Below are 27,971 nucleotides of genomic sequence, written 5' to 3'. Positions count from 1 at the left end.
TGCTTTAGACTGAGATTGAATTCAAAGCCTCATGCACACACCACAAGCACTCCATCACTGAACTACAACCCCAGCCTTTTAAAATTTAAAATTTTGATCTTAATTATTTATAAGACAGGGTCTTACTAAGTTGCCCAGTATACTCTTAAGCTCACGTTGTAGTACAGGCTATTCTTAAGTTTGTGAACCTCCTGCCTCAGCCTCCTTAGTATTTCGAATCCTGATTATAGGCTGGAACCAGCAGCTCTGGTTAAAGCTTTGTATTAATTCATGTAACGAAAGTGCTGTTTTGGTGCTGAAGCAAGGGGAGACAGGGCAGAGTCAGGAAAGCTAACCCTTGCTATGACCCTGACACTCCTCTGTCTTCATTCTCTCTCTTCCCCCACTACAGGTACCCCTGTTTGGTTTTACATGCAAATCGCACCAATAAGAAATGAACATGAGAAGGTGGTCTTGTTCCTGTGTACGTTCAAGGACATTACGCTGTTTAAACAGCCCATAGAGGATGACTCAACAAAAGGTAATTTCCAAAAGAGAATTTCTGCACCTTGGAAGTTGGTGGCCTTTTGCCTGCCATCACCACCACCTCCTCCTCCTCTTCTTTGTAAAACACCAAATCTGTATTTCCATCCACATAGAATAACATAACTTTAAGCTAAAATATATCATGAATAAAGCATGTCTACTCACAACTTAATTATCAGCAATTAAAATAAATCAAACTGGAATGAAATACATTAACAAAAAACCAAACAAATTATACCTCTTATCACATGTGCATTTGCCTCACAGGGAAAGACACACAAGGCCAGTAGTACCTTAGGAGTTGATACTGATGGCAAGAAAACACTGTGAAGTACAAAGGACTGATTTCAAACAGACAGGCAGGCAGACAGACAGACAGACAAAGAAAAACCTGGAATTTCTACGCATTAAGAAAACGTGACTAGAGAAATCTGAAAGCCCCCCAAATTTCAGCATTATACACACTGACTTGTTTTCTAATAGATTTGGTGATGTTTTTTTAAAATACAGGTTTAATTTTGCCCCCTATTATATATTCCCCTAATATATGTGCACATTGTCTCTCGGTGAGTTTCCTGCACACTCACTGCATTTAGGCAAAGATCAAGTCAATCATCTTGCAAATGTGCCAATTTTCAAAAATAGGCTATGAAAGTGCAGAGCCTAAAAGAACAGTCTAGATTATGTACATATGACTCAGCTTCTGGATGGGAACAGGTTCAAGTATACATGTTCCTGATACAGCTTGTGGATGGGGACAGGGCCTCGTATACATGCTCCTGATACAGAAGCACTTCTGCAAGAGCAGGCACATCTCTACCCAGGTCTCCATCCAACACAGGAGGTAAGACTTTTCCCAAGGACCCCTCATGGTGCACAAAGAAAGTGTGTTGAAGTCAGGGTTCTTGGAGCTTTTCACGCTTTAGTCCAATCTAGGAGCATGGGGCAAGAAAAATGAGCAGTACAAATTATTCTTGAAAGAGTTTCTTAGTAAAATATTTTAAATTTGATAAACCCACGAACTGTTGAGTAAACTGAAACATCAAAGGAAGTCGTGTTTAAAATGCTTTTGGCCGTTTTCTGTCAATCCCAAGTTGCCTGTGGGGGGTGGGGAATGGAGACATGGGTGTCTACAGTATATTTTTTCTCCCCACCACCCTTTCTTGTCATATCTTCCTATGGCCCCTAGTTTTCTCTACATCCGTCCTACTGAAGTTTATGGAGGAGTTCCATAGAGCAAGGTTAATTTGGGAGCAGCCTGGCTGGCATTTCAGCATCCTATACCCGGGGAGCTTTAGATGGAAGGGATTATATACACATAGCCTGGGCTGGTTTTGCTGAGGTCCTACCAGAGAGCTGCTGATAATTTGATGGAGTTTTGTTCAACCAACCGAGTCTTACCGGGTGATTACGTTCGGTTTACTTATCAGCTTCTATTTATCCAGTTGTATGTTCTCTTGAGTGGAAGTTGTATAATTTTGTCATAACGAGAGTGGCTGGCCCAATGCAAGCCTCCCAAGTGGAGTGTTACTGACTGCAGCATACAAAGATGTGGATATGGAAACCTAGAGCACTTTTTCTTCTTTCCAATGTAATTTATTCCCAATTTATTTTCTCCATTTGGGTTTAAATTAGAAGCTGGTGTCATATAAATGGAGATTTTAAATTCATTTAGAAGTAGGTTTTATAAAATGTTATTTTTTAAGAACTGCTTAAGAGACCAAAAGGGAATGCCTGCTTTTATGCAGTTGGCAAATGTTCCTTTCCCTTCCTTCTAAAAGAAAAAAAAAATCAGCACAGAGCTTTAAGCTTTCCAACTGCAACCATAATTATAGAAAATGACATTAATTTATCCCTTGCAGGTGAATCTAAACACACAATATTGTATCTATTCACATTTTTGTTAGTACCAAATTAAAAGGAGAAACTTTATACTGTGCCAGGCACTGGAAATATGACTGAACTAATTAATTTATATGTGTTTCTGAAATTCTAGACACTATGAAATTATTTTCTGGAAGACCAAGTAAAAGATCTAATTTAGGGCCTAGAAATCTCTCTCTCTCTCTCTCTCTCTCTCTCTCCCTCTTTCCTTCTCTCCCTCTCCATCTTTTCCCCTTCCCCTCCCCTTTTCCCTTTTCCCCTTTTCCCTTTTCCCTTTCCCCTCCCCTTTTTCCCCTATCCAAACTGGCAGCTCAGTATTCTGCGGTGTCAGTCATCCAAATGCTGGAATTCCAGTCATGCACCGTCACAACCAGCTAATACTATTTTTAAAAATATTTAAATGTACTTCTAATCATCTTTGTACCTAATGTTGATTTATTCCTTTGAAGCTTCATGATGTTTCAGATAAAGGCTAGAAAAGATTTTTTTTTCTCAGCTGTAAATGGAACACTTACTATACATACTATATTCTGAGCCATATTTTTTGGACCAATTTAAACAAATATTCCTTTTAAACATATACTTTTAAAAATGTATCTCAGACTATAATAAAATCAAATTAGAATTCAACAACTGAGTGATACATGGAAACTCCCCAACAATTTGGAAGTCAAGAAACACATTGCTAAAGAATCTATGAGTCAAAATATCTTAAGTAAAAAGTATTTTGAATTAAATTAAAATTTAGCTCTGTCAAATTTGTGGAAGAGAGTAAAGGCAGCACTTAGAGGAAAATATGTAATATTAGATGTATATATGATGAAAGAAAATGTCTTTAAAAAAAAGCCAGTAACCTAGTTTCTGTCTTAAGAAGGTAGACAAAGAAGAGAATGTCAAACCAAAGCAAGCAGAGGACAAGACATCCTAAACCATATAGGAGAAATCATTGAAAAACAGGAAAACATTGGGGAAAAACCCACCAAAACTCAAGGCTAACTTATAATGAAAACACCATTATAGTTATTCTCTAGCTCTGATAACTAAGGAAAAAAAGGGGAAGGCACAAATTGCCAGTGAAGAAAATGAAAGGTCTATGTCCACTTATGCTGAGGCTACTGAAGCCTAGACAATGATCGCCCTGTGATCACTGTTGATAACTTATAAGAAATAGACCACTCTCATGAAACAGAAAATCTTAATGCTTCATCAGCATCAAATACTTTGGCAGTAAAGAGTAATTGACCCAAACCAAGGAACTAGAAGTATGCATAGTTTCATCAGGACACCTTAATACACTCTGAAGAAAGATATTTCTCATGTTTCTTCTTCAGGAGACCCTACCCTAATACACTCTGAAGAAAGATATTTCTCATGCTCCTTCTTCAGGATTTTGCACACCCATGTAAGATAGCCACCATTCCCCTCTTACAAGTTTTTCTTCACTCCCTGCAAATGTCTCAGTTCCTAAATGGGTCATTCTAATCAGCCTCCCATCCCACCAAAGTTCAAGGAACGTGATAGAAGAAGAGGCAGAAAGAACACAAGAGCTGAGGGATGGGGAAGAGGTCTGTGAACTGTGGCCTCCTTCAGGACATGGCTGCTGTACACATGTGCTCACAACATTGCTGGGGTTGCCAGCATATCCTATAGGTCTCTTCCAAAATGCAGAAGCAGAGGGAAGTCTCCCGACTCATGAGGAGAAGACAGTACTGCTCTGGTACCAAACCCAAGAAAGATATTACAGAAGAAGGAAATGATAGATGAGCGTTTCATTCTCAGCAGATGATAACCCACAAACTGAATCCATGAAGTGTAAGAGGCATTATGCATGACAATCAAATGGGCCCAGTCTTCAAAAAACAATTCTCCAAATCCCTCCTACCAGTGAGGTGGTTAAAACAAACAAACAGACAAATTAACACCCATAGGATCCTTTCAGTTTGCATAGAAAAAGCATTTTAAAAATTCAAAACTCACTCGTAAAAAGCATTTGAAAAAAATTCAACATTCGTTCATGATTTAAAAATCCCCAGAAAAGTAGGAACAGGGGGATGATCTTCTATGTTCTCATAAGGAACATCTGTGCAAACCTATTGACTAATAGTTAACTTTGTCTTTGGGTGAGGTGTTTAAAACATTGAGTTAAAATTGTTGCTATATGGCTGATAACCTAAAACTTTTGATGTCTCCACATGTGGACGGAAGTTAACTTTGAGTGAAGAAGTTTTACGTCCTATTTTCACACCCGAATATGCATGCATTTATATTAGAGGCATTTTTTTTTCTGATTTACTCTATGTAATTTATGACACAGTTGAAGCTGCCCAGAGAAAGGCAACGCTTCTGCACCATTTTGGCCTGCTAACCCTTAATGGTAGTTAGTAGCTTTGTTTTTATGGAACCTGGAAGTTGGCAGCATTTTGCCGTGAGGTGGGGGACATAGCAGGTACTGAAGAGCTGACTGCTCTCTGAAATGAATGCTTCTCCACTTTTCTATTCTAACCTTCATCACTCTGCGTTCCCGTGGAAGTATCAGAGTGCTTGTAAGACATAGTCTTTTTTGAATTGAGCTATTTATTTTTATAAATTATTTTTGAGTAACCCCAGGCAGATTAGACCTCCTGATTGTTGAACAATGAGTTCGATAAGGATGCAAATAATAATCCTGGGAACAGTACCATTATAAAATGTCTTTTTCTAGTGCCAGAAAATCTAGAAGATGGGTTAATTTCAAAATAATTTTTGTTCTGAAACTCTTGTATGCCTTCCCTATAGCTAACAGATTACTGAAAAAGCATTGCGTAATGCAACTATGAATGCTGCATATGAACTACTTTCTATTATTCATGTGAACTGTACATTTAACATGAAAAATTCAAAAGACATGAAATATTTATACCATTAAGTCATCATCCTACTATATCTTTGAAGCTAGTGATATAGGAATAGGAGAACATTTTTGAAAGCTTTATAAAATAGTGTATGTTTCTGTTTTAAAGACAAAGAAAAAAATTAAACCTTTTGGATAAATAGGACATGCAATTTTATTTTAATTACCATAATATCAAAATGATTTGGATTTAGAATATTGAATAAAGAAATATGGATGTTGCCTTTGATGCAGTCTTTGGCCTCACAGTAACTTAATACAAACTTTTCCAGGATCTTTACAGGAATATCCTATTCTTACTTTTATCTAATTTATTTTACCAACCAAAAGTTAAACTGAAAATATTTTGGGAGATACAGGAGTGGTCCCTTCTCTAATATTTCAGGGGAGAAGGCACACAAAATAGAAGAAGCTTTCCTCCAATTACCCCTGTGTTCTTGGTGATTGACTGAGTAAAACGATGCTAAAGGATTTGAGAGAGGAGTTAAGAAAGTAAAGCAGTGATTAGACAGAGGAGGAGAGGACCATGGGCAGCATGGAGGTCCTCTGAAGCTCTTGATCTAGGGAGACACAGGACCACAGGCAGCATGGAGGTCCTCTGAGGCTTTTGGTCTAGAATTTCACTAGTGTCCACGACCCTCATTCTGTTCTATACTTTTGTCCAGTCAGAGGGATGGAGATGAGCAGTGGATAAAACGTTGAGTTTACCTAAAGTTCAGTTTTGATTAGGTGCAAGGGAAAGAATCTCCACAAGGCATATTGATTAGACAAGGACCTTTGTCCTTTGAAGATTTGCAAATTTGCTTGTTTGCATTCACACTGATCTCCTACTTATATTGACAACCACTCCCCTGCTTGAAGGAATAGACTCTGAACTTTGTTTCTGAATCAGATCGGTGGCCTCGGTGGTTACGGCTGCAGTAATTGAAGCAGCCCTACTTCTAGCAAAGCCTAGGTCCACCACAGTTTCTTCCTGAATTATCTTGGTTTTGTTCTTAAACCGAGTGGTAATGTCTGACATCAATATTGAATCATGACAAATTATGAAAATAGGATGGCAGCAAACAGTGCAGAGAAGGTCACCATCTCTGATGGAGACAGTACCTACCATGTCCTGCACTGGTCATTGCTCGTTGCACTAATTGTGAAGTTTATGTTATTATTTCCATTTTACTGCTGAAGATCCTAATATTCGGGCAGATGTCAAGCCTCATATTCTCCAGATTGCCCACTGCTGTCCCCTCTTCTGCAGGAAGGGATTCACTGGCAAGCATAGCCACCTTAATTCCTTCTTCCTAAGCAAAGTCCTCATGAGGATGCTGTATTTCTGACAGAGTCATGCTCTTAGAACCAACCAAATGTCCTGATGTTAATTCCACAGGATAGTCTTGTTACATTTTGTACCTGGTATTTCGATGTTGGAAGATTTGTTCAGACAATCCATCAACCATATCTGATACTTTATTTATCAGAAAATGCAAATTAAAGCCCAGGAGGTCCATGCTGTTGATTATCTTCAGTGTTCTAAAGATCATTATCCAAATCTCTGCCCATTGATACTGTACAGGATTTTCAAACAGACTTCCAAACTGCTAAGATAATTACTGTGTTAAACATCCTCTGCCAAGCAGTCATGACACCTTTTTGCCAATAATGAGGTTAAAAAAAAAAGAAAAGTCTTCCAGAATAAAAATAACATCAAAAAAGTAACGTGCTTGCAAAAGCTGATGCTTTTCTTTAGCGAGGAGACGTCGGAAGACATCGGAGTAATTATGCCAGGTTGTCTCGTTGGCGGAGAGCAAAATTGTGTATCTAAGCTTTTTCCTTATAGATTTGAATCTTGTGTTGCAGCCCAATAGATTGATTTAACTGCCTCTGTGACTTCCTTTCATTTTTAAGATTAGGCAGTCCATGACAAAGAGGTTAATTGCAACCCAATAGAGCTAAACTAATGTTTTATTAAGAAGGAGTTGGCAGCCTGAGCTTTTAGGAGAACAAATGTTCTCATAGTGCCATGAACAAGTTACAGTGCAAGCATTCTACTCGTCATAGCCAACTGTCTGTTCAGATTACCTCATATCGACCACATCTAAGTAACATCAGCGGACTGCTGAGCTGTCAGGTCCACAGTTAGATTTCTGTAGAGAGGTGGGTGGATGCAGTCCTGGGGAGCCGTGAGAACTGCTGACGAGTCTTTTTGCTTTGACCTAGACAGTGTGATTGTGTGACTTTTTTCAAAGTTTGCCCCTAACATTGGAGTTGGGGAAAGATCAGATAGACTCACATAGTCTGGCGGGAGATCCGGAGCACAAAAGGATAGGTGTAAGCAAACTCAACCCAGCGTGGTTTACAGTAGTGGAAAAGCTGCAGACTTCTCGAGCATGTGTCTGTGTAGCATATGCACCGACAAGGAGAAACAAGTTCCTAATTCTTATTGATAATGGGGAGCAGGCAAGAGTGAGGTACCACGGTGAGCAAGCAAGAAGGGAACCTTTAGGTTGCTCTGTTGGGCATGGCTTTGATTTGCTTCAGGTGGAGTGTGTGGGTAGGTGGTGGGAGTAAGGAGGTAAGGAAGGCTTCAGGAAGAGATGCTGTTGAGCATTAGGGCAGATGATAGCCAGAGGGCCTGGCTGGTGCACAAAGGGAGCAGTGGTTCCTGCTCTTCCACTGATCTACATATGAAAGGAACACACCTTGGCTTGGCTTTGGTGCTCCACCTTCTGAGGCCTGCACACAGCAATCTCTCCCACTGGATGACTCCCTGACAATTGCCCTTGACTTTGCTTTCCGCTAACTGGCCCCTCATCTAGCCCGGCCTTTCTTTCTCCACTAGTGGTTCCTCAAGTTCTTCCTGAAGAGTAGGAACTCTCTACTCTCTCCAAATCATATTGACATATGCTAAAAGCTGAGCCTAGCTGCTTTGTTGCATTTTCATTGTATCTAACCCAAGTGATGTGCTAATCTCTGTTTAACTTTTTCACTCAGGGCTTCACTTATTCAACCAAAATGTAATTAGTGCCTTCTACAAGTTACACTGATCTGATTATATATAGTTGTTCACAGACATATGGAAACCAGTGTTTTATGAGTATTTAAATTAGGAACCAGTGCTCCCTGATTATGAAATGCAGCATCATTTGTAAGTGACAATAGTTTCGGTGGTTGTGTTTTTCTTTCTTCCAGTGCCTCATTGTCAGCGTGGTTGTATGAGATGATTGCATTCTAACATTTTGAAGGTTTGCCCTCTGCTCAGTTTATTGCACACAGTACTCCCGTACCTCTCCTTTGTCCAAAGAATTGTTTTCTTTAGGCATACTTTATTGGATACACAGGATGCAAAAGGTTTTTTCTTTTGACCCACTGAGATATACAGAGATCTCACATCATCTTTTTTTTTTTTTTTTTTTAGAAATGTGAGCCTTGAGGAAGAAAAAAGATGAGCTTGGAAGTTTCTAGAAATAGCCTATGCAACTCTAGTGCTCAGTTGATGTAAGGCGAGGAATCATCAATATATCTTATTGTCGATGACTGAAATAGTTACAGTCATCTCAGGTCATCCTTATTATTTTCACTCCATCCAGTAAACCACCACGGCTCACTATAACAGCACATAAGTGGGCTTTAGCCTCAGGCAAAAGTGGATTTGTCAATTGTCTTTTGTTAACTTCCCTACAGCTTTAGGGCCACCACAAAGAGATTTTGAACTTCAGTTTACCCAAAGTAAACTAAACCATGACCGAGTTGATATTGGTACTGTCACACAATGAGTGTGTATACCATGATGTCTGAAGGAGGGCATCGTAGGTGGCTCGAAGAAGCTTCCAGAATTAAGTAATTCTTCAATGAGTCCTAGCTACCATTAGCCAAACAGAATTCTAGACAGGCAGAATGAGTGTAATATAGAAAAGAATTCGGAGTTACAGTGTGTAAAAGAAACTCTGGAAGACTTAACTATTTTTTGAATTTGCTTTTCAATTAATTTTCTATTGGTTTAGTAAGGATGGAAAACAGTAAGAAGAGATGACAGGTGATAGATGTGGTGTAAATCCTTGTTGTCAGAAGCTAAATGACCTCTCTTCTCAGGACTCATTGGGGTATCCAGGTTGGTAAGAAAGGTTGAAACAGGAATGTGTGCTCTGATCTGTGCTTTAGAAAGAATCTCAGCAGCATGAGAACAATGTGTTCTCAGGGGACTGTCACCTGACTGCAATATAGGTTGACATGTAAGGATGAAAACGTGCTGTATAGGTTGACATGTAAGGATGAAAGGCATTCATTTTGAAAGATATTTATTTATAAATTATAAACTAGAAAGCTTAGAAGCATGTGTGCGTGTGTGGTGGGGAGATGGTATTACTTGTTTGGAAGGTTAGAAATGGCACCAGATCGTTCATCAAGATTAGGGATATATGGATGGTGGGTTTAGGGTTGGCAACACAGACAGAAGGTAATAATGAAATGACTTTTGGACATGTTGGGAGCCAGATGACAATAGAATATTTTAGAAAAGTGGGACCAATGACAGAGATTTGTGTGGGTCCAACAAATTGAGGTTGGTTATGGAGAATGTAAGTTGATTCTGTATGTTGATGCTCAGTTTCTGGAGAGCTGAGCTGACAGTGTTTTTGTTGCCCTATTGTGAGACCAGAACATTGTATAGAACTTTGGGTTTCAGGTAATGCTGCCTCCAACCAAACTTTAAGCTCCAGTCATTAAGATAGGGTCCATTATTAAAGAAGAAAAGAGGACTTTCCATCAAGAGATATCAGCTTCTCCCCAATCCGTGAACACACAGAAGGAACAGAATTGGTGGGAGACATTCTAAACCTAAATGATTAGTCTAAAGGCTAGTAGTAAAGTGCGTGTTACCTGTACACTGAGATTTGACAGGCCATTAGTCTTCTGTGGGCCCAGGGTTTCTTCAGTGTTCACGGAATCATCTGAAATTTCATCAAGCCACTGCATTCATCTTTTTGAACCAGCTTCAGTTTTCATTTTTAAGGAGCAGATTGTAGACTGTTCCATCAATGGGTAACACTACAGAAATGCTGAAATGGGTCTAAACTAATCTTTGATAGAGCTAAACTTTTGATCTAGCTAGAGAAAGGATAGTTGAGACAGGGCCTGAATATGGCTGGTTTTTCACTATTTGCTCACATCTCATTGGTATTTCTTTGAAATTAATAGTTTTTTTTGAAATTAATAGTTTTAATAATGGTAATTTGAAGCCCCAGAAGAAATTTGCTTCTCCTTAAATCCACATTCCTCCCCCCCCCCAAAAAAAACAGCTTCTCTTTCAGAAAATACAATTAGGGCTTTAGATATTCCAAGCACAACTTTTTAGATATCCCTGCATTTGTGAATGAGAAAAGTAACGTTTCTTATGCTACAAGGAAGGCAGAATGTGTGATAAGAACCATGATATGGAAGAGTGGTTGGAACTGAGCTCTGTGTACAACACATGGAAGAACTGTTTTCATTAAGGTGGTAGCAACTGCTCTAACAGGCAATAACCATGTATTAGTGTTATGTATTATTTTTATTAATAAGGAACAAAATTTATTTGATGCAGGAGGAGCCTATTTCTTGTTTATGGAACAATCCAAAGAAAGTGGCTCTGGCTGGCATCCTTTTGCACAGCGACCCAGTGGCCTTGCCTTCCCCTCAGATCTTGCCATTTGCATCTAGCTGGTAGAAGGGGGAGGAATCCCTTGATACCAACTTGCTTTTGAAATAGAGATACAGATGTGGCATCATGTTTTTGCTTACATTCCATTAATGAAATCTAGGGACTTGGAACACACAGATGGCTAGGTAGCTATTTTTCCTCAACAAACCCATACAAAGCAAATAGGACCACAGAATTTTTTTTAAACCTAGTATCTACCTTGACTACAGGAACTACTTAATAGATATAAGAAAGTTATAAATGTTACAAAGAGCCACAAATGCTAGTATATCATTTTAGTCACACTTCAAATATATGATATGTGTTTACTTAGGAATATAACTGATACTTCTCAGTTTTTCGGAATAGCATGTGATTGGCTGTAATTCTTTGATATTTTAAGAGAATACTGGATTTTCAATTCATTGTATATCAATAACCAAAACTCTCTTTTCATCTTTTGAAGGTTGGACAAAATTTGCCCGATTGACACGGGCTTTGACAAATAGCCGGAGTGTTTTACAGCAGCTTACACCAATGAATAAAACAGAGACAGTCCACAAACATTCAAGACTAGCTGAAGTAAGTATGAGAAGGACTTTGCTTTCCAGGAAGTGGCACTGAAACACTTTCCTCCAAATTATTCAAAATAAGCATAATAATTACTAGGTAGTTGTCTGTCTATCTATCTATCTATCTATCTATCTATCTATCTATCTATAGAACTGTAGAAATTTGAAATATTTTCTTTTGTTCTTACCAACTTTTGTATGGAAATGTACTTCATGATATGTTAGGTGCTGCTTAGAGAGTGCATGATTTAATTGAACAAATGGGACAGACCATTCATTCATTCATTCATTTGTGTGTGTGAGAGAGACATTAATTGAGGATTTCTTCTGTAATTAGATTTCTACAGAGGATGAAAAGATAAATAATAAATAGTCTAGTACTAAGGAGTGAAAACTCTGCACAGAAAACTGATAAAAAATGAAGACATAGTAGCATTTACCCAGACTTGGGACTGTAGGGTCAGTTATAAGTGTGAGGTAGTGCCTAGGGAAAGGAGAAAAATGCAGGAAACATGGAGTTAGGGCAGTGAAAGAGCTCAGTAGGAAAAGGTGCTTGTTGGTGAGTCTGGCATCCTGAATTCTATTTCTGGAATCCATATGGTGGAAAGAGATAACTGACTTCTGCAGATTTCCTTTGACTTTCACATGTGTGTCATGCCATAACTACACCCCCAAATCTCTCTCTCTCTCTGTCTGTCTCTATTTCTTTCTCTCTCTCTCTCTTTCTCTCTCTCTCTCTCTCTCTGTCTCTCTCACACACACACACACACATACACACAGAGAGAGACAGAGACAGAGAGACAGAGAGACAGAGACAGAGATAGACAGTCAGACAGGCACGCACACACTCGTGCACACACACACACATACACAGTTCTAACCAAATGATACTGGCTTCATAGTGGGAACTTGTACAATGTGAATTAACTTAGTAAGGAGCAGAAAGACACCATTAAATTCATATGTTCATTGATTTGCATTGCTAGAGAAAGGTGAGCTAAGGCATGTCTTAATTAGCTATAAATACCAATTCTGATTTAGAGAGGCCTGGGAAATAAAGCCTATTCCTTGAATTTTGAGTTCAGGAGTTTTCCTTAGCTTACAACTAACAAAGAGGCCTTTTAGTTTTTTTTTCTCTTTGGTTTTACCTCTCCCCACCTCTCTTTCTCTCTCCCTCTCCCTTCCCTACCTCCTTCTCTCCTCCCTCCTTCTCTCCCTCCCCCTTCCCTTTCCCTTTCCTCCCTCCCTCCCCCCTCTCTCCCTCTCCCTTCCCTCCCTCCTTCTCTTCCTCCCTCCTTCTCTCCCTCCCCCTTCCCTTTCCCTTTCCTCCCTCCCTCTCTCCCTCCCTCTCTCCCTCTCCCTTCCATCCCTCCTTCTCTCCCTTCCTCTCTCCCTCCTTCTTTCCCTCCTTCCCTCTATCTCTTTCTCTCCTATTTCTTTTTTCCTAAATATCTGTCATCATTGGAGAAAGCAGAACACTTTGTGGTATAGCCATGCGTAAGTAGGGTAAGAATACAATATTAAGTAATTCTGTTCATACTCAGCACAAAGGCAACCCACAGTTGGTTCACTATGGAATGCAGCCAGGTGGAGTTTCCTTTTCAGCAGTGCTCCTTACTAAGCACGACAGTGCTCCTTACCAAGTACTGCTTCCTTTGAAGTTTCCTTCTCTTCCGTCTGAAGTGTTCAGTTCCTTCACCCAGCCCAGCCTAGGGCCTGAGGTAACTTCTCCATGTGCTGAGGTTTTCTAAGCAGGCTTCCTGCTGACCTGTCTCCACCTTGTCCTCAGATTTTATTCCTCCCACTACCCAACTAGAGAGAAGCGGCCTGGGGAAGGGGGACATGACCCCCGAACCACAGCCACTTCAGAGTGTTTCTCGTGTGAGCTTTTGCATTTAATACCATCATTGCATGGTTGTGCAGAGGGTGCTGGGGGGATTGTGCCCTTGAGTTTCTAAAACCAGATCCAAAAGAGACACCAAGTGAGCACAGAGTGTTGTGTTTTCCGTTACACCAACGTACTAAGATAATTTCCTTGAATAATTCCTTGATAATCTTCCTCTGGACCTTTGACTTTTCCAACACACATAAATCGGATCTCCTTTCCACCTGATCTAAATTTGAAGTGGATCTAGGTTGAAAGATTCTGCCCCCCATGAAAGAAGGTAATAAATTGTCCACACGCACCGATATCCAACTGATTGCCTTCAGCTTGAATAGAGATAAATGCCAGCTCCTCTCTGTCAGGAGGAAACAGTGTGGTTACTGATGGAAAATCAGCTTCAGAAATGAAACTGTATTCTCACACCACTCTCAGAGAGAGGAAGCTGGTGAACAGAGCTGTCCCAACAGGTGTGCATGGGTTTCTGTGGTCCTACCCTTCCCCCACTCCTCCACTGGCCTCTCTATTTCTTCTTCCTCCTCCTTTTCTTGCTGCCCTTCCTCTGGAATCCCTGGAGCATTTCTCCTTTGCTAATCTTGTCTAAATAGCTAGGACTGAAATGAAAAACACAAAGATACTGTGTGAACTCTACGTTTATCTCCTGGCAGAGATAAAAACACAGACTTTCTCAAAACCCAGTTAAGGCCAGTGCCATGATTCTTGCGGGTGAGGGTGTAGGCAGGAATGCACCAGACTTCACAAAACCTTCTCAGAGGAGTCTAGTGTGAGCCAGATTTAAAGCACACTGTACCTATAGAGAGCTCACTAGAGAAGGTGATGATACAGATGACCGAAAAGGAAGCATTTTCCATTTCTCCTCCCCACACAGAATGGGAGGTGATGGTTTTTGGAAGGCAAGAGAGAAGCCATAATTACGTGTAGTTCTTTAAATCTAGCACTCCATCTCAACATGGTGCTTACTCTACTGCTAGGATAAATGCTTAGTAAGAAATTTAAGACCTCGGGGGTAAATATACCTGGGGCTCTGAGAATAGACGTAAATGCATAAAATAGCCTTAAAATAGTGCTAACAGCCTCAAGTTAAAAATCGTAAGTATGATATACGACCAAAGAAAATACTAGTAGCATTTTTAATATTGAAAATAGCAAGATACTTAGTTTTCTAAGTAAACTTGACGTATGAAGAATTTTAGAACAGTCTTCCAGACTTCAAAGGATATGCAAACATACATGCTCGTTCACATGGGCGTGTGTGTGTGTGTGTGTGTGTTTGTGTGTGTGTGTTTGTGTGTGTGTATGTGTGTGTGTATGTGTGTGTGTGTGTATGTGTATGTGTGTGTGTGTGTTTGTGTGTGTGTGTGTGTGTATGTGTATGTGTGTGTGTGTGTGTGTGTGTGTTTGTGTGTGTGTGTGTGTGTATGTGTATGTGTGTGTGTGTATGTGTATGTGTGTGTGTGTGTTTGTGTGTGTGTTTGTGTGTGTGTGTTTGTGTGTGTGTATGTGTATGTGTGTGTGTGTTTGTGTGTGTGTGTATGTGTATGTGTGTGTGTGTGTGTTTGTGTGTGTGTGTATGTGTATGTGTGTGTGTATGTGTGTGTGTGTGTTTGTGTGTGTGTATGTGTATGTGTGTGTGTGTGTGTTTGTGTGTGTATGTGTATGTGTGTGTGTGTGTGTATGTGTGTGTGTGTGTGTATGTGTGTGTGTGTGTGTGTGTGTGTGTGATGGAATAAACCATAGATCTATATGCTAATGCTTACCTTTGTTTATTCATGCACTCAAATGTTTGACGCATTTATCACTTTGGCTCCTCCCTCCTAGATTCTTTTTTGTTTTCCCAGAAGCACTGAGTAATTATTGCATAAGTTAGTTAAGAAAGCCCATTTCCACACTCCTTGGCATTAATGTATGAGGTGGAAATTTTGGATATGCTTTCTCAACTTGTTTCACAGTTCCAGAAGGTAATCTGAGTCCTGTCCTGGGGTCTATATCATTGACCCTTGCTGGAGTCATCTGCTTTTCTCCTTCTCTTACTTTAATTATACCTACGAGAGTGAGTTAAAATTTATATAAACTTGCCCTGATAGTTTTCCATTTATTAAAGTGGTACAGAGAGCTAAACGGAAGCTTGCCCCAGACAAAAAACGGAATGTTTATTTTACATCCTGGTTTTAGAGAGAAAATGGGAAAATAGGCTGTATCAACACACTTCCCCCATCCCCCCAACACTGTCCTGTTCGCCACTTAGACCCTTTCTTAGTAAATCCAGCAAGACTGCCAACAGGGAGGCTCTGGGGTTCAAGGGGACCATTAGAAGCAAAAGGACACTTTCTAAGGTGCTTAATATGTGTGAACAGTGAATGATGGCCAATCACCACATAACCACAGAACAGGCAGTGAAAGTCACATGGTTCTTGTCAGGTTGGCCCAGTGCATGGGCAGGAGTATCTGAGGTCTTGTGCTCTGGGTAAAGATTGGCCATTGGAGAACCAGATGGATGGACCAGTGATCAGATCAACTGTGGAGTAGTTGCACTCACATATGGGTCTTTGAGCAAACTTTGGGGCAGTTCGGAAAACAGAGCGGAAATCATAAAGTATGATCGCCCTAAAAGTGACAGTCATGTAACTTGTTCTGTGGTTTGAGTACCCAGCAGGTGTGCAGTCATATCTGTCTTAAGAGGTGTCCCAACTGTTTATATACACTGTTTGTTTTCTTTTAGGTTCTTCAGCTCGGGTCAGATATCCTTCCTCAGTACAAACAAGAAGCGCCAAAGACGCCTCCACACATCATCTTACACTACTGTGCTTTTAAAACTACTTGGGATTGGGTGATTTTAATTCTTACCTTCTACACCGCCATCATGGTTCCTTACAATGTTTCTTTCAAAACAAAGCAGAACAATATCGCTTGGCTGGTGCTGGACAGCGTGGTGGACGTTATTTTTCTGGTTGACATTGTTTTAAATTTTCACACGACTTTTGTGGGGCCGGGTGGCGAGGTCATTTCTGACCCGAAGCTCATACGGATGAACTATCTGAAAACTTGGTTTGTGATTGATCTGCTGTCTTGTTTACCTTATGACATCATCAATGCCTTTGAAAATGTGGATGAGGTAAGTTTTTTTGTTTTTTTTTGTTTTTTGTTTTTAGTTTTGAAGTATTGGATATCAGAGGTTTTGAAAACGGAGGATTTAACAGGACTGCACAGATGATAAAATGTCTTTTTCAGTTTCCCTTTTGCGTGCACCCCTGATATTAATAGGCATGTGCCATAAATTATAGTTGATTTTCTTAAGTTAACTTGTCCCTGTGTTTCCCCCCATGAGTTTTGGCTGAAAAAGTGAATTCCTAAGAAAGTTGTTATGAAAGATTGGAGAAAAACAGGAGGAAGAAGCAGGTAGAGAGGGAACAGGAGGAAGACAGTGAAGGGGGAGGAGGCGGAAGGCGAGGAATAGAAGGAGGGGCAGGAAGAGGGAGAGGAGGAAAAGCAGGAGGAAGAGCAGCAGGAGGAGGGGGAAGGTTCATTGGCGAGGACACAATGGTGCACTTGGAGTCAAATGTAGCTCACAGGCTAGGTGATGGGATTAAGGCACAAAAGTACATTTTCTCTGAAACACAGCAGCTTTGAAAATTCCACGTCCTTAGAAATTTCATGATTTTTTCCACTTAAGTCACACATGAAGGCTGTTTTAAGAGTTAATCTAAAAACCAACAGTTTTTGAACTGTTACAATTTTGATTTCTGCTTTTGCTTTCAATTTATTATGAATACAGCTATAGGTAGAAAGTGTATTTGATGACTTCTGATGTCTGGCCTCACTCAGGGTTTTGTTCTATGCTGTTTGTGGAAACAGGAATATTTTAAATGTTTCATACCTTAAAGGATCCCTAACAGTTTCTTCTAAGTTAAGGGTGAACGATTTACAAAGTACTGCACCGAGTTGGGAGGATGAAACCACTAGTAATACTTAGGTCAGGCAGTATATCAGAGCTGTATTAAAATGTTTTAACAATGATCATGTTACCATGTTGCTTTCCCTGATGGCCCTACAGTAACCCCATTATATCACTTAGTTGGAAACTTCCCTGTGCTAGTGTGGCTCTGTTTGTATTGGGAGTAGATTGAACCTTTTCTTCATTGACTTTTCCATAAATTTTCTTCTCCATTAACATTGATATTTAAACTCACTTTCCCCAAGTTAAACGTTGTCCTTTTTATTTTGATAGTGTATACATAACTATTACTTTAGAATTATGGAAATTCAATGAATGATATCTATTCTTTAATTTTAGATTCTACATACATCAAACAGTTAAAAGTATGTTTCCTTCTTTCAAACGTATCTTCTAGAGATAATTAGGAAGAGCTAACTTTGAAAATACCAATCATAAGATAAAAGCAAGTAAGCAGTTTTCCATTTCCCACATGGGTTATTACATGAGCATATTATGGTTTAAGTTACTTAGAACATAGGCATAATGTTTTTAGTAGGACACAATCAGTCATGTGAGAATTTGAATGAAGTTGGTCTAACATAAGTTGGGGAGAAGGGTATGGCAGCAGCCTGGGGTATTAGGAGAGGTTTGGGAAGATGTTGAACTACGACTACAAACTTTCATTCATTCAGAAGAGGTACCACATAAAGACAGAATTAGAAATATACTATATTCTTAAGGAGTTCTGAAAAAGTAGGTCGATAAGAGGGAGTGAGATCTATTAGTCGAACTTGCATTACTATGACTAAAGACCTAGACAGATTACTTAGGAAGGCAATAGTCTGCTCATAGTTTTGGAGGTTCAGGAACAAGATTTTATAGCACTGTTTCTTTTATGTCTCTAGCAAAAAATTGATGTGAGCATGAGGTAGCACATGCAGCCACATCTAACACCAGAAATATTCCAAGCAGGTATAGGCAGGGCCCCACAGCCATTGTGAGACCATCCTCCCAGATAACTTAAGGGTTTTCCTTAGGCCCTATCTCCTAAAAGCCTGAAGTTTAATCCTGGGGAAGAAACTCCTACAGATTGGTCTTTGGGGGGTGGTCTGCATACAGACCATAGCAGGGACTAAGTGTTCTCACCACAAAATTGATGACGGATAGAGGAAATAAATATATCAATTAGCTATATTTAGCTATTACATAATGTCTCTATAAGTCAGAGCAATATGTACACCATGATATATGTAATTCGCCAGTTGATAAAGAAGTCAAAAGTGTGACTCGATTAACAGAAAATAGCATAAGAAAATCTATTCCATTATAATGAAATGCATCTATAATTATAAGCTGGATTGTGTCATAATATGCTAACATAGCACTATTTTAAAAGACGCTCGACCTCATTCATTCTAACGATGGTGCAGAGTAACCAACGCTGAGATGCCAGTTTCAGCTGTATTAAAAACCCCAGGTTTCTGAGTATGGTAGGCAAGGAGGTCCGCTGCTCACACCTCTCTTCACGGCGCAGTGTGAAGTCACCAGTGTCCTGGGCCAAGCTCTGGCACGGAATGACACTTATTCCCACTGATTTCAAGCTCAGAATTCAGAGGTGTCACCTTGGTCTCTTGAAGTGAATTCTTACACTGTGGAAAGCGACAAACCAGGGGACTGAGCCCCTTCCGTTTTAACTCTGCCAGCCAGTTGTTAAAATCAGACAATACACGCTAAACAAAGTTGTCTAAAGGTGACCATGTTTTGGGTACTGTCAGGTTGAAGACACATTTCCCAAAGGTCTCTCTCAACCTGTCACTAAGTATGGAGAGAGGCCTATCATTAAAAGGGATCATGGGACGACTTACTTTTGTGTTGATTGCTTACTTTTGTGATTAGATTTTGATCATAATGTTTTCCCTTTCCCTTCTCTCCAAACACTTCCATATATTTATCCTCACTTTCCATCCAATTCATGGTTTTTCTTCCCATCCATTTTTACTACATGCTGCCTGCATATAAGTATTTGGATGGCTTGCATTCTGGTCTTCTTTCTCTTTGCACTGCAGTCTGAACTCTCCTTTGCCAAATTTCCCGTTAACTTTTTGATCGATGCTCTCTGTTGCCTCTAGAGGTTTCACCCCAACTTCCTGCCCTTCATCCTCTATATCATCCAGACATTTATTCCAGTCAAATTCTTGTACTGGCTTGGTACCTGTTTCTTCTAGGACCTGGACAAAGCAGTGTGGAGTGGAGCACTGACACACATTGGTCAAGGGGTAAAAATAGGTAAAGGCTCTCCAAAGAGCAGCAGGTAATACCTTATTTAAAAAGGAATGAGCTCTAGAGGAAGTAATTTAAATTGTTCTGGTGATTTATTTATTTATCGTAATTGATTTCCATGCCACCAAGGAACCCTTCCTCTGGTGATTCATCTTTAGGATTTATCTTTGTCTTCTCATTCTGGAATCTGAGCCATCAGATTCCTTTCCTATCTGCTCTATTGCCATCACCTTATTCTTATAAAGGTAGCGCATCCCTTTGGTTCAGTAAACATTGCCAACATGTTTATAGCCAGCAGACTCGCCATCACTGAGGTGTCCAGCATCCTGTGGTTACTTTTCTTCTCTGCCCCTTCTGTTTTCCCCAAAGGTTTCTATGCACTTACTCCTTGATTACCCGCCTTCTCACTCTACCAAAGCAAGAGATATTTCCTCAGCATCATGCACTCTTAAACAAATGTCTCTTCACCATCCTTCCCATCCAAGAGTTTGTGTAGCTGTTGAATTTTTTGCCCTGAGATGATTTTCCTTCAGGATTTTGAAGATATGATATGACTGTGCTCTAACTTTCAATGGTCCCATTTAAGAAACTTGAAACCATTGTAGTTTCTGATCCTTTTCACGGGACCTGTGTTTTCTTTGTAGAGGCTTAATGTATCTTTTGTGTCACAAGGTTTAGATTCTGCCTGATGACATGCCTTGGAAAAGGGACACTTTCATACATTCTCATAGATATTGATGGATTGGCCTTCTTTGAGCTTAAAAATCACGAATTCTGCCTTGATAATTTCTTTTTATGACAAAGCTCCCTCCTTTCTGTTTTTTGTTTGTTTGTTTTAATTTACTCTCCTCTGGAGCACTGTTTGTTGAGCGTGTTGAACAAGCCTGTAATGTCCTGGTTTACGCTCAGCTGCTTTCCAAACCATTGTCTGCTGCAGGTTCTGCCATCCTCCTGATACAGTTCTTGAAGAGTTGACTCTTTGTTAACCATCCATTACAAAGCATCCAGCTTTCTTTTCCAGGAAGGTTTCCTTGTATCCATCTCAACATTAATACCTTCATATTTCATCTCTATTTGTGTGCATCCATGTGCATTAATATGGTTAAAATTATTTCAATTTTATTAGTAGTCTTTGGATGACATGGACTCTTCTGCCAGAACAGGACATGCTTTGTTGTGACAGAGTGACTTTTCCTCAGTCTTGCCTTGAGTTTCTTACAAGATGTTTTCAAGGATGAGAAGACGCTAATGAGTTTCCCTTGAAAATTCTACTAGTCTTAGAAGTAGTGTTGTTACTTTATTTGTTGGGCTTCCTGTGTGTAGTTTCATTGTAAATCCTGAGGTGGTGAACAATACGTCCTTGAGATACTTCTTCATTGCATAGATATTCACTGATGGCATGAAACAATGTGGTTTTACTAACTCTTCCTAATTTCTTCAGTGATGTAAAGATGGAAGAAAAACCACACCAGCAAGTCACACTCTAAGTCTGGGAATTACAGTATAATCCGTCGTTTCTGTGCATGCACAGAATAACTTAAGGCACTTCAATGTCACTTTATTTTCAAGATCCTTGATATTCCCTCTGAAGGTAATTCGATTTACTAGGAATATGTGAACTGGATATGTGCTTTTAGACAAAACTGCAAGGCTAGAAAAAGAACCTATTGCAGAAAGCTTTTGGTCTGAGAATAAGGAATATGTATGTTCTAGAAATCATAAAATGGAGGATAAAAATATTGTCTCATGAGCAGTAAGAGTAGAATCTAACTCATTTGTAGTGTGCATTTGAGCTAGTGGGGGTCCAGCGTACTTGATTTGGGAAAATCTCAGAGGAGCTGGTTGTAAAGCATATAAAGAAAGTTTGGGTTTGCAGACAACACACTGGTCAGTAGCAAGGAGGGTAGAGAGATGAAATGATGGTGGGGATATGGATACACTGCCAGAGCACAGCATCATTAGGAAAATGGTCTCTCATACACAGATGCTGCATGGAAAAATATGAATTGTAATGGCTGAGTAGAAATCGATGTGAGTTTTAATTTTTAGAAAAGGTTTTGAAACAGTGTCTGCAGAATTATTTGTCCATAATTATGCTTGTCAAAGTGCCACATGCGTATTACCTCATACATTTAAAATTGTGACTTTACCTATAGTTGTCATACTAAGAATTCAGAATCCAGAAGAGGGTAATCACGTCTGTAGATGTTCATGGGTTTTGTCAGACTCGAACCTCTCTGTACCCTTTGCTACTTCAGATCTGAGAACAGCACTAGCAGACACCATTATTTAAACAATTGACTTACTATTATGTTTTAAATTAAAATACAACATTGAAAGCAAAAAAAAAAAAAAAAAATGGGAGGATTAAGAAGGTGTGGAATACAATTTCTTCTGTGTTAGTTTTACCATTTTCTCCTAGTAATCATTGTGTGTATGAAGTCACTTTTTGTACAGGTGTACATTATGTGCCAAACATCCCGCCCAGTGTCTCTTTCCCTTCCCCACTAGATCTCCTTATTTTCCTAGACAGTTTGTATCCACTTTTTGTATCCTATAAACATACATGATTTTATGTATATGTATAAAATATAGGAAGCACAAATAAGAGGAAATATGCAATATTTGTCTTTCTGAGATGGCTCAATTAAGTTTATGGCTATTTCCAATGTTTCTACTTTTCCCTAAAGGATAGAACTTTGCTCTTTATATCTGAAACACATTTCACCTGTGAATGAATACACCATGCTTTCTTTATCCACTTCTCTCCTGTTAGACGTCTATGCTGATTTTATAACTTGGTACTGTGAATAGTGATGATGAATGAACATTAAACACACATTTCTCTGTGATATGTTAGGTTGGGCTCTTTTGAGTATAGCTTGTTTATACAGAAAATCTACTTTTATTTTCTTGAGGAAGCTTCATACTGATTTCCATAGTGCAATGACTGCATTATATTCCACCGGCAGAGTGAAAAGTTTTTCTTTTATCCACACCCTCATAGCATTTGTCATTACTGATATATTTTGATGACTGCCATTCTAAAAGAGATGGCACAAATCCCAGTGTTGTTTTAACTGTTATTTCTCTCATGGCTAATGAGGCTGAATAGTTTTTCGGATGTCTACTTGTTATTTGTTTTCTGTCTTTTGAGACCTGTCTATTTCCTTAACAGTCTTACTGATTTCTTCTTGTTTAGCTTTGTGAATATGTGTGTGTGTGTGTGTGTGTGTGTGTGTGTGTGTGTGTGTGTGTATGTATGTGTATATGTATTTATATATGTGTGTGTCTGTGTGTATTCCCAGTACTAGACCCTAGTTATATGTATAGCTAGTCAAAATTTGCTCCATTCAGTGCTTGACTTTTTCAGTTTATTAAATTTTTTATTTTATGTGTAGAAGTTTTATATTTTGAGGTTTTATTTGTTAATTGTTGGCCTTATTTATGGAGTACCTAGAGCTTTATTAAAAAAGCCCTTGTCTATACATGAATCTTGAAGTGTTTAGCCTAATGTTTCTTTAACACGTTTCAGCTCAAGTATTAATAATGCCTTTGCTGTATCTGAGCTTTGAATAGAGTGAGAGATAGGGATCTGGTTCATTCTTCTATAAATGAGGATCCAGCTTTTTCTAACACTGGTTGTTAAAGAGGCTCTTCTTGCCAATGTATTTTTTTTTTTTTTTTTTTGGTATCTTTGTCAAAATCATATGCAATGCAAAAAACAAAACAAAACAAGAGGATCAAGGAGTCTATCATGAGATTGTGTCTCCTAGTAACATCAGAAAGAAGCTACACAGATAATATTTTACCAACATGACTGTCCAAATATGAGCCAAACAAAGATGTCAGCAATGGACATGACAGACTGAATGGGAAAAGCCCATGAGGTCTCAACCTACCCAGAGAACATCATCAGGCAACTGAAGAAATATGGGGACAGAAAAGGTGGTCTTCCCAGGAAAGAGCACATCAATTGGTTTTCTAGTACCAAATGGTCATTCATTCCTAAAAACATCTACACACTCGCGCGCGCGCGCGCACGCACGCACACACACACACACACACACACACACACACACACACACACACTTAATAAAAATGGCCATGAATTTGAAGGAGAGGAGTGAGGAGTGTATGAGAGGGTTTTGTGGAGGGAAAGGAAGAAATTTTATAATTATATTATAATCTCAAGAATTAAAAATAAAATAGGGCTGTAGCTTTGGTGGTTTTTATATGGATCCTCCACTGTGTTCCATTAATCTATGCTTCCAACTTTATGTAAGGACTATTCTGATATTTTTTACTATGGTTCTATAGTTGCATTTGAAATCAGAATGGTGATACCTCTAGCATTATTCATTGTCCTTAGGATTTCTTTTGTTATTGGATTCTTTTGTGCCTACATATGAATTTTAAGATTGCTTTTCTGTTCCTTTGAGAAATGGTATTGGAACTTTGATAGGGATTTTATAGATTGGCAGATTAGTTTAACTTATTAAGTTAGTGGTCCTGATTGTTTCAAACAAATAGGTAAATTATAAGTAACAGAGATTTCCTTCTTGGTTCCAGTGGTTGGAAGCAGGGGGCAAAGGGCTTGGCACGGAGAAGGTGGGGGCATTATTGCAGTGTGTCACATGGCAGAAGGTGGAAGATGCTGACTTAAATATGTGACATTAATTATTTATGAGATGGAGCACTCAGGGACTAAATGCTTCCCCCTTAGGTATCTTTTCTCAACATTGATGCATGAGAAATATACTTCAACATGTGTTTTGTAGCAGACAAAGCTATCTGAAGCTCTGAGATGTGCTCAGCCCTTTTTGCTGTTTCCGAATGGACAATAACCATATGTACATTTAGCATTAATAAGTTTCATAGCCTGCAATCAGCACCCACTGGATAGGTCTCCCATATGTCTCCTGGCCTTTGCCTGGTGATGCCTTGTGTTGCCTTAGGATTTCTAAACTTGATAAGCTATGTCCCCTTAACTGTGGACTAGAAGCATGAACTCAAATAAGGTTTCTTTATAAAATACCCATGTATTAAAGTGTGTTAGCAACAGAAAATGAACTGAGACATCTATGTTACCCTGTCCCCAGCTTTATGCTGTCTGTTTTTTACTGGCTATAACTAAATGCTTCCTTTTTTGGCTTTGCATATGGATATGCGCTGCTGTTCTTGCTCTACTACCATTTGTTGAAAAAAACTGTTACAATGTTATATTTTGTTTCTTTGTCAAAACTCAGCTGAGTAACTATTGCATGTGGGTTATGTGTTATATATTTCTTGGTTAATGTCTTGCTGTATTTGTCTGTTATTCTAGCCTTTTACCAGTTCCACACATTTGATTACAGTAGTGTTACAGTAAGTCTATAATGAGGTAGCATCAACCCATCTTACCCATCTTATGGCTTTGTTCTTTTTCTTCAGTAGGATGCTTGATATTTTGTTTTACTTCTTTATATAGATTTAAGAATTATTTTGTTGGTATCCAAAAAAACTTTGCTGTTATGTTGATTGAAATGTTATTTTGTTAATAGCACAAATAAGGAAGAATTGGTATGAATATTATATTGAGTTCTATTATCCATAAACATGAAATGTATCTTCATTTTTCTACCCTTTTGTGTGTATGTAGCATATATGTCTGTACATTTTCACAAGAGTGCAGGCGTACATGTATATTCATGCATGCATGCCTATGTGTGCCCTTGTGTTTGAGCATGTTTGAGGCAGCCAGAGATTTTCATTGGGTGTCATTTTCTACTTATTTCTATCTTTGGGGAAGAGTCCTGTCTCTTAGTCTAGTTCATAAGGATGTTTTAACTAGTCTAGCTAGCCATCTGGTTGCAAACAGAAATTCGTTGTCCTGCTCTATGAGTGCTAGATTTAAGGAGGTATGGCGGTCAGGAGTATAATTAGCTACTTGATATTAACTTTATTTCCTTTACTTTTCAAATAATGTACTGTTCTGTTCCATTTACTTGGCTTTGCTAAACTACTTAGGATTTCGTTTTTTTTAAAATTTTTTAAAAATATGGCTTATATTTCTTTATTTTTGTACAACTTTATTTTAAAAACAGAGACACATGTACAGATCTTTAAAAGCATTTTGGCATAACACTATATTAATATATTTTTGTCAGTACTTGATTTTTTAAAAGTTTGATAATATGCATAGAAAACCTACTAGTTATAATGAGCATGAAGTACATGTAGAACCGAACATAATATGGAAACAGTCAGAGTTTTCTTGTTGTGTATAGATTAAACATATTGATTTTTGAATATCAAAAAGTGCCAGAAGGCTATATTCCTAGCTCTTGCAATATTAATGATTTAAAGTCTAGGTGTACCACACTCTAAGAGGATGCTATACACTTTTTTGTTTTTCTAAGACTGAGGCTTTCACTTTTTGGCCTTTTTTTTTTCTTGAGCTGCATATGGACTATGAGTTTTTTCTGGGGTGTTCAGAGCTTTCTGGGGCTAGTATCCAATTATCAGTGACTGCATATTATGTCTGTTCTTTTGTGATTAGGTTCCCTCACTCAGGATAATATTCTCTAGGTGCATCCATTTTCCTAGGAATTTCATAAAGTCATTGTTTCTAATAGCTGAGTAGTACTCCATTATGAAATATACCACAATTTTGTATCCTTTCATCTACTGAAGGACATCTGGGTTCTTTCTAGCTTCTGGCTATTATAAATAGGGCTGCTATGAACATTTTGGTGCACGAGTCCTTATTGGATATTGGAGCATCTCTGGGCTATATGTGCAGAAGTGGAATAACTGGGTCTTCAGGTAGGACTATGTCCAATTTTCTGAGGAAACTCAAGATTGCTTTCCAGAGTGGTTGTACCAGCTTAAAACTCCACCAAAAGTGGAGAAGTGTTCCTCTTTCTCCGTATCCTCGGCAGCATCTGCTGTCATCTGAGTTTTGATCTTAGACATTCTGACTGGTGTGAGGTAGAATCTCAGGGTTGTTTTGATTTGCATTTCCCTGATGAATAGGGATGTCAGGCACTTCCTTAGATGTTTCTCAGCCATTCTATATTCCTCAATTGAGAATTTTTTGTTTAGCTTTGTACCCCATTTTTAAATAGGATTGTTTGATTCTCTGGCATCTAACTTTTTAAGTTCTTTATATATATTAGATATTAGGCCTTTATCAGATGTGGGATTGGTAAAGATCTTTTCCCAATCTGTTGGCTGATGTTTTGTTTTCTTGACAGTGTCCTTAGCCTTACAGAAACTTTGCAATCTCATCAAATCCCATTTCTTGATCCTTGGTATGAGAGCACAAGCCATTGGTGTTCTGTTCAGAAAATTTTCTCCTGTGCCTATGTGTTCTAAGGTTTTCCCTACTTTTTCTTTTAATAATTTCAGTGTACCTGGTTTAATGTGGAGATCTTTGATTCACATGCATTTGAGCTTTGTACAAGGTGATAAGGAAGGGTCTATTTTCATTTTTCTGCATGCTTAGTGCTAGTTGAGCCAATACCATTTGTTGAATAGGCTGTCCTTTTTCCATTGAATGTTTACAGCTCCTTTGTCAAAAATCAAGTGACTATATGAGTGAGGGTTCATTTCTGGATCTTCTATTCAGTTCCATTGATCAACCTGCCTATCTCTGTACCAGTACCATTCGGTTTTCAACACAATTGCCTTGTAATATTGCTTGAGGTCAGGGATGGTGATTCCCCCGGATGTTTTCTTGTTGTTGAGGATGGATTTTGATATTCTATGTTTTTTGTTATTCCAGATAAATTTGCAAATTGCTCTTTCCAACTCTATGAAGAATTGAGTTGGAATTTTGATGGGGATTGCATTGAATCTGTAGATTGCTTTTGGTAAGATGGCCATTTTTACAATGTTGATCCTTCCAATCCATGAGCATAGGAGATCTTTCCATCTTCTGAGGTCTTCCTCAATTTCCTTCTTCAGAGATTTGAAGTTCTTTTCATACAGGTCCTTCAATTGCTTAGTTAGAGTCACACCAATGTATGTCATATTGTTTGTGACTATTGCAAAGTGTTGGTCTCACAATATGCCAGGAATATTCTGGAGTATTCTTGCTGCTTTCACCTTCTGGCTGCTGTAGAGGGTTGGAGCAATTTCTTTCCTGAATGTCTGAAAGAATTCAGTGCTGAGCCCATCTAGGCATGATGCCTTCTCAATTTAAAGGTTCTTAGTATTCATTAATTGTATTTAATAGATATATTCCTATTTACATGTTCTACTTCTTTGTGGGTTTTAGCAGATGATGTCATTCAAATGATTTTCTCATTTCATTAAAATTATCAAGTTTA

General features: G+C 38.8%; 1 protein-coding gene across 1 annotated transcript in view; it reads left to right on the top strand.

The window, feature by feature from the left end:
* KCNH5 (potassium voltage-gated channel subfamily H member 5) overlaps nucleotides 1–27,971 on the top strand; it is a gene marked incomplete at both ends in the record, with an annotated part of 292,205 nt that overhangs the window by 42,994 nt on the left and 221,240 nt on the right. Inside the window, 3 exons of the mRNA XM_080914667.1 lie at nucleotides 392–520; nucleotides 11,434–11,549; nucleotides 16,162–16,554. Of these exons, the coding sequence (XP_080770793.1) occupies nucleotides 392–520; nucleotides 11,434–11,549; nucleotides 16,162–16,554 (638 nt within the window). The remainder of the gene's footprint in view (nucleotides 1–391; nucleotides 521–11,433; nucleotides 11,550–16,161; nucleotides 16,555–27,971) is intronic.

The sequence above is a fragment of the Micromys minutus genome (genome assembly GCF_963924665.1).
Source record: "Micromys minutus genome assembly, chromosome: 1".
In the NCBI taxonomy this organism is placed as follows: Eukaryota; Metazoa; Chordata; class Mammalia; order Rodentia; family Muridae; genus Micromys; species Micromys minutus.
Note: the sequence above shows the minus strand (reverse complement) of the source record. Positions and strands in the feature narration are given on the sequence as shown.